Source organism: Myotis brandtii, unplaced genomic scaffold (genome assembly GCF_000412655.1).
Source record: "Myotis brandtii unplaced genomic scaffold, ASM41265v1 scaffold74, whole genome shotgun sequence".
NCBI lineage: Eukaryota > Metazoa > Chordata > Mammalia > Chiroptera > Vespertilionidae > Myotis > Myotis brandtii.
In genome coordinates this window covers 3420799-3428221 of record NW_005370944.1, presented here as the reverse complement: position 1 = coordinate 3428221, position 7423 = coordinate 3420799, and the positions used below count along the sequence as shown (strand labels likewise).

At 43.6% G+C, this 7423-nt stretch overlaps 1 protein-coding gene across 3 annotated transcripts in view; it reads left to right on the top strand.

Annotated features, from left to right (window-relative positions):
* Positions 1-7423, top strand: part of BBS4 (Bardet-Biedl syndrome 4) — a 164628-nt gene that overhangs the window by 36715 nt on the left and 120490 nt on the right. For all 3 annotated transcript variants that reach the window (XM_014530409.1, XM_014530412.1, XM_014530411.1), the window contains exon 2: positions 4034-4085. In XM_014530409.1, the coding sequence (XP_014385895.1) occupies positions 4034-4085 (52 nt within the window). The remainder of the gene's footprint in view (positions 1-4033; positions 4086-7423) is intronic.

Genomic DNA, 7423 nt, shown 5'->3' with positions numbered 1-7423 from the left:
AGGTCATTCATATGCAAAAGCCTCTGGGCACAGCTTGGGTGGGGCGGAGTCTCAGGGAATCAACAGGGAGGAGCAGACAGCTATGGCTGATCCTCAGCCCTGCCCTAAGAGGCCCCGGGTCTCAGTGTCCCGGTACTTGCCGCAAGCACCTGAGAAAGCCACTCTCAAGTTCCGCCTGATGCCAGACAGTCCAGTTTCTCCTTGTATGAGTCTGGGTCCCCAGAGACTCTCCTGGAACTGTAGTTCAGAGCCGTTGGGAGCTTGAGACTCCCTCCAGATGGAAAGAAACAACCGCATCCTCAGTTGCCAGCCCTTTCCACCTGCGCCTCTGTACCTCTGCACTTTACTTCCGCTCCTCCTCTGAGTCTCAGTGTACTTTTCTCTTTCCTTCTAGTTGTAGAATTTCCACTCAGCCAGCCTTCCTGTGGTTCTGGATGATGTCCGTTTTGTCTTTTGGGCCGTTTCAGCCTCACCGGGGCCGTCCCGACCTCACCGGGGCCGTTTCAGCCTCACCGGGGCCGTCCCGACCTCACCGGGGCCGTTTCAGCCTCACCGGGGCCGTCCCGACCTCACCGGGGCCGTTTCAGCCTCACCGGGGCCGTCCCGACCTCACCGGGGCCGTTTCAGCCTCACCGGGGCCGTCCCGACCTCACCGGGGCCGTTTCAGCCTCACCGGGGCCGTCCCGACCTCACCGGGGCCGTTTCAGCCTCACCGGGGCCGTCCCGACCTCACCGGGGCCGTTTCAGCCTCACCGGGGCCGTCCCGACCTCACCGGGGCCGTTTCAGCCTCACCGGGGCCGTCCCGACCTCACCGGGGCCGTTTCAGCCTCACCGGGGCCGTCCCGACCTCACCGGGGCCGATTCAACCTCACCGGGGCCATCTTGACCTCACCGGGGCCGCTTCAACCTCACCGGGGCCGCCCCGACCTCACTGGGGCCGTTTCAACCTAATGGCTTTTTTTAATACATCAATAATGAATTCTCAGAGAGAGAAACTAAACAAACAATCCCACTTACAGTTGCAACAACAAAATAATAAGATACTTAGGAATAAGCTTAACGAAGGAATGTGACAGAAGATTTTGTTGATAGACACCAAAGTTTGAATTTTATCTAATTTTCATGTGTTATAAAATATTAATTTTTTTAACCCTTAGAAAGTGCAAAAACCACTCAGCTAGTTTGTGGGCTTTATAAAAACAGGCTGGAGCCCTAGCCAGTTTGGCTCAATGGATAGAGCATTGGCCTACGGACTGAAGGGTCCCAGGTTCAATTCCTGTCAAGGGTACATACCTCGGTTGCAGGCTCCTCCCTGGCCCGGGCCCTGGTTGAGGCTTGTGCAAGAGGCAATCAATTGATGTGTTTCTCTCACATCGATATTTCTCTCTGTCTTTCCCTTTCTCTTCCACTCTCTGAAAATAGGCTGGATTTGACCTTAGGCCATAGTTTTTGCTGACTTTGTATCTAGATTAGCATTTATTTTACTTAGTACTGGATACTTGGTAGTTATTCTTATAATGTCTTAATGTGATACTGTCTTCCATTTTTAATTATTGAGAAGTTAGCTGTCAATCTAATTATCCTTTCTTTTTAGGTAATGTGGTGATAAGTTTTTCTTTCGTTGTATTTTATTTATTTTTTAATATATTTAAAAATATATATTTTATTGATTTTTTACAGAGAGGAAGGGAGAGGGATAGAGAGCTAGAAACATCAATGAGAGAGAAACATTGATCAGCTGCTTCCTGAACATCCCCGACTGGGTATGTGCCCGCAACCAAGGTACATGCCCTTGACTGGAATCGAACCTGGGACCCTTCAGTCCGCAGGCCGACGCTCCATCCACTGAGCCAAATTGGTTAGGGCTATTTTTTAATATTTTTATTGACTTTTAGAGAGAGGGGAAGGAGAGGGAGAAAGAGAAACATTGATATGAGAGCAGAACATTGATTGACTATCTCCTGCACGCCCGCTACCAGGGATTGAGCCTGAAACTTGGGCATGTGCTGTGATTAGGAATCCAACCTGCAACCTTTCAGTGCATGGGATGATGCCAAATCAGCTGAGCCACACCTGCCAGTGCTTCTTGGTTGCTTTTAAGAACTTCTTATTGTCTTTGGTGCAGGTCCCTGTGATATATCTAAATGTCGCTTTATTTTTATTTAACCTGGTCAGGATTGATTGAGGATCCAGAATCTGAAGATTCGTGTCTCATTACCTATGGAAATTTTCAGCCATTATTTTTGCTCATATCATATATCATATCATATAAAACATAGGAGGTAGGAAAATCCATTTGAAGGTTTTTTGCAGTTATAATGTAAGATATTATCTATTATATTATTTAATACGATGTGTTACTTAAAAAGAACTCCCTCCTAGTATTGAGTGCTAGACAATTTCTGTGTAGATGACCTCATAAGCTTCCTTTTAAAATTTTTAAAAATTTTATAGGCAAAAGCTTTTAATAGAACTTAGTTATGTAAAGTACTGTACACTCTAAAAGATGTAGAAAACTAGAGTTTCAAGTCTTTATTTAAAAAAGCCATTTAGCTTCATTGAAAAACCAAGTGTAGAGTACAAGACTGCAACAAGGGCTATGGCAATTCCATGGCATCTAGACCCCAAGTTTTTCATGCTGTCGGTCAGTGGATATCACACTGCTCTGCTGTGTGGACACAGGCATGTCTAGCCTAGGAGTGAGGTGGGGAGTTGCATCTGGGTTCTGTTGTCAGTTTGTTATTCTTGAACTGGAACAGGCCAAGAAATAGCTAGCATGAAGGATTAAGTTGGAATGCACCTCTCCCCTCCCATACCGGCTTCCCCAGGGCTTCACCCGGACCGCAGCCGCAGACGCCCGGGACCGCGGGGCGGGCGGCTTGTCCCTCTTCCGGGCCGCAGCTGCAGGCGCTGGTGCCCGGGACCACAGGGCGGGTGGCTTGTCCCTCTCCTGGGCCGAAGCTGCAGGCGCTGGCGCCCGGGACCACGGGGCAGATGGCTTATCCCTCTCCCAGGCTGCAGGTGCAGGTGCAGCACTGGCACCTGGGACCGTGGGGATTGTGGGGCATGCGGATTGTCCCTCTCCCGGGCTGCAGGTGTAGGCACAGCTGCTGGCACCTGGGACCATGTGGTGGGTGGCTTGTCCCTCTCTCAGGCTGCAAGCGCAGGCGTAGCCACTGGTGCCTGGGACCGCGGGGCGGGTGGCTTGTCCCTCTCCCGGGCCGCAGACTGGCTGGTCCCCATTCTTCTTTTGTGAGCTCATTTGTGCCTGGCTGGTCCCCATTCCTCTCTGTCCCTCTCCCGGGCCGCAGACTGGCTGGTCCCCATTCTTCTTTTGTGAGCTCATTTGTGCCTGGCTGGTCCCCATTCCTCTCTCGTGAGTTCATTTGTGCCTGGCTTGTCCCCATTCCTCTCTCAGGAGCTCATTTGTACCTGGCTGGTCCCCATTCCTCTCTCCCCAGTGTTGAGTGTCTGAGCCCTTATGGCGTGATGGAGTGAGGGCGTGACAACCATTTGCATATTAGCTCTTTATTATATAGGATATCAGAAGTCTGGCTCCCTGTAGAAGCCATTCATCCAGTTTTGTGCAAAAATGAGAATTTCCTTGTCACTGCTTTCCCTCCTATGAAGCTTCTGAGAAGGTATATTCATATCTGCTCCAAATGCTGCTGCTCTAACTCATAAGCTCTCTTTTATTTAAGTTATCACTTTTTTGGTTTGGTTGCTGAGAAGTATAGCATTACGTATAATACTAATATGTAGTGTCTAAGAACTTAGTACATTTATTTGTGCACATTTTATCCTGTATATAATTATACATGATAAATACACAAGTATTTTTATATTATCAATATGCATTTTACATTACTAATAGTTTGCTTGATCTTTGTTTTTTAAACTATATTCAGAACAATCCTTTGTACCTGTATGCAGTTAATGGATTAATTGGAAAGCTACTGATTGTTATTTGAATGCTTCTTTAAGTTTGCAAGATTTAGGCTAGTGCTTTAACATAGACTTCTTTCATTTTAGAGAACTCAATTTCCTGCATCTGCTGAATCTCAAAAACCCCACCTGAAAAAAGGTCTGTATACAATTTCATTGTATATTTGCAGATTTCTCTTATTATTTCTTTTTTCTATATGAATTAGAGCTTCTTAAAATATGATTGTTGACAAAAGTACTATAATTGGGTTTTTCCATAGCTAGTTTTTATTTTATGGAATTGTTAGGTATTGGAAGGTTGATTTTACCTGTAACTGTGTTTAAATGGAGTTTTATTATATAAATGTGTACTAATTTCCCACTTGTGAAAAAACCACTCTAAAATTCCCATAAATACGTATCAGGCTTCAATAATCTCATATATATGTTAAGTAAATGTGCAGGTTTACAAAAATTGAGTCTGGGAAGCCTAAATTGGTAAGGACCTATACCAGTGGTTCTCAACCTTCCTAATGTCGCGACCCTTTAATACAGTTCCTCATGTTGTGGTGACCCCCAACCATAAAATAATTTTCGTTGCTACTTCATAACTGTAATTTTGCTACTGTTATGAATTGTAATGTAAATATCTGATATGCAGGATGTATTTTCATTGTTAGAAATTGAACATAATTAAAGCATAGTGATTAATCACAAAAACAATATGTAATTATATATGTGTTTTCCAATGGTCTTAGGCGACCCCTGTGAAAGGGTCGTTCGACCCCCAAAGGGGTCGCGACCCACAGGTTGAGAACCGCTGACCTATACTGTAACGAAGTGCATTTTATAATCTGATAGGAATATGATATATATTTTATTTAGAGGAACAGGATATCTTCATTTGTTAACCTATAGCCTTAGGAGGGTTTGCATCCGGTTGTAGGTTACTATGTATATTGGATATTTTCCTATGCCTCAACTTTTTATTTCACCAGGCTGTACTTCCTTTGCAACATGTGTTTTCCTATAGTCTGCTAAGAGTTTGAAAGTTAATTTATCAATAAATTGTTTAGTTTACTTGGGGCATTTCTGTTACTCTTTGAAATTATAATTTAAATTATTGGAAAATCTGATTGCCTTTCAGGAATTTATTTTCAAAGAGTTTTCCAGGATTATATCTTTCACTGAAAGAGCAGTAATTCTATAATTTAGATTATTTGTTATTTAGATGTAATTCTGCCAATCCTATATAATAAAAGGGTACTATGCAAATTGACCCTAATGGTGGAATGACCAGAACGACCGCTGGACCAGTCACTATTAGGTGCACTGACCACCTCTTGGTCCCTTTCCCTGGCTGGAAGGCTCTGATTGCCTGATGGTGAATGGGGAACCGGGGATGGGTGGCAGGGGACGCAGGCGACGTCAGGCCAAGGCCCCTTTCCTGCCAGTCGCCCCACACACAGAGGGTGACCTGCGGCAGGGGTGGGGCCGGCGAGCAGACATGATCGGCCTACCTCTTGGTCCCTTCCCCCGGCCGTCAGGCACCCATCACCTAATGGCGAATGGGGAACTGGGTGTGGGTGGTGGCGGGGGGCAGGGCTGGGGAAGATGGCCCTGATTGCAGGCCAGGCCTAGGGACCGTACCCACGCACGAATTTCGTGCGCCGGGCCTCTAGTATTTAACGTAATTGCTAATATTTTTATACTATGAAGTAACTATTTCCTCTTGATTCTTTTTAAAAAAAATATATTGATTTTTTTTACAGAGAGGAAGGGAGAGGGATAGAGAGTTAGAAACATTGATGAGAGAGAAACATCAATCAGCTGCCTCCTGCACACCCCCCACTGGAGATGTGCCCACAACCAAGGTACATGCCCTTGACCGGAATCGAACCTGGGACCCATCAGTCCACAGACCAATGCTCCATCCACTGAGCCAAACCAGTTAGGGCTTCTCTTGATTCTTACACGTTGCTGAATTTGTGTTCCATCCTTTTCAGCGTCCTTATGACCTTTGCTCTGAATTTTTTCTCTGACAAATTGCTTGCCTCCATTTCATTTACTTCCTTTTTTGGTGATTCTTTCCTTACTTTTGTATGGGGGCTATTTCTTTGTCTCCCTACTTTTGCTCCTCTCAAAGGGATGTCTGGTTATGTGGCTCACTCTCTACTATGTTGACCAAAAGGCACAAAATACAACTTGACACGACACAGAGGGAACAAAACGTGAGTGTATTCATGACGCCGATAACCCCAATAAAAGTGAACACCAAAGAAAAGAGAATTAGGGGAGAGAACAGAGCGCAAAAATGATATTGAGAAAAGGAAAAAAAGGTAAGAGAGAAAAGAAAAAAGAAGGGAAAAAATATACATATATGGGGAGAAAGCTCCAGAAAACAAACAAATAAACAAAAAAAATGCAAACAACAAACACCCAGAAAAAAAGATGGGAACTGAATCTGAAGAGACAGAGCTTATTTCCAGAAAGTAAGGCAAAGGAATTGAAAGAATGGGGGAATGGCCACAGTTCACTATAGAGGTGATAGAAAGAGGATGAGTTGATAAGAAGATAACTAAAAAACAATAAAAAAAGTAAAAATAAAAAGACAAAAAAATTTCCCTATCTATCTATCTATCTATCTATCTATCTATCTATCTATCTATTCATCTATTTTTGGGAGAGGAGAATAGAGTAGAGAGCAAGTAGACTTGAGTTTGCTGAGTGAAACAAATTAAGCAATTAGGAGAAGAAGAGGGGAAAAACAAAAGCATTAAAAAATTGGCTAGCAAAGAAAGAGAAAAGAGAAGGGTGCATGGACTTGCATCAGGGGAGCAGAAATTAGATATATGAGTAAGCCAACAGAGATTACTATAATAATAACATGTAAATAAAGTAGATAAGATCAATTTTTAACAAGGGGTAAAAAGAAAGAGAAATACTAAAGCAGGAACAGGAGAAGAGAAACAGGATGAGAAAGGGAGAAGTGAGGAAGAAAAGGTTGGCAAAAAGGAAAAAATGAGATAAAGTAAAATAATGATTAAAAATAAAAAATAGAATGAAGAACACTAATCCAAAAAAATAAAAGGTTAAAGAAAAATAAATGAAATAAAAAAATTTTTCCTCTTTTTTCGGTTCCCACCCCACCCCAGGCCCTCGCCACCCCACTCTCCGTGTCCATAAGTACTGCATACATGCATATAAAATCTCTGTCCAATCTCTAACCGCATGCCCCCACACCTCCTTCCATCCGAGAAATGTCAGTCTGCTCCATTTCCATACCCCTGATTCTATTACATTCACCGGTTTATTCTGTTCATCAGATTTTTTAGTCATTTGATTTTTAGATTAAAAAAATGTTGATAGATATGTATTTGTTGTCACTTTGTTGTTCATAATTTTTTATCTTTACCTTCTTCTTCTTCTTCTTCTTCTTCTTCTTCTTCTTCTTCTTCTTCTTCTCCTTCTCCTCCTCCTCCTCCTCCTCCTCCTCCT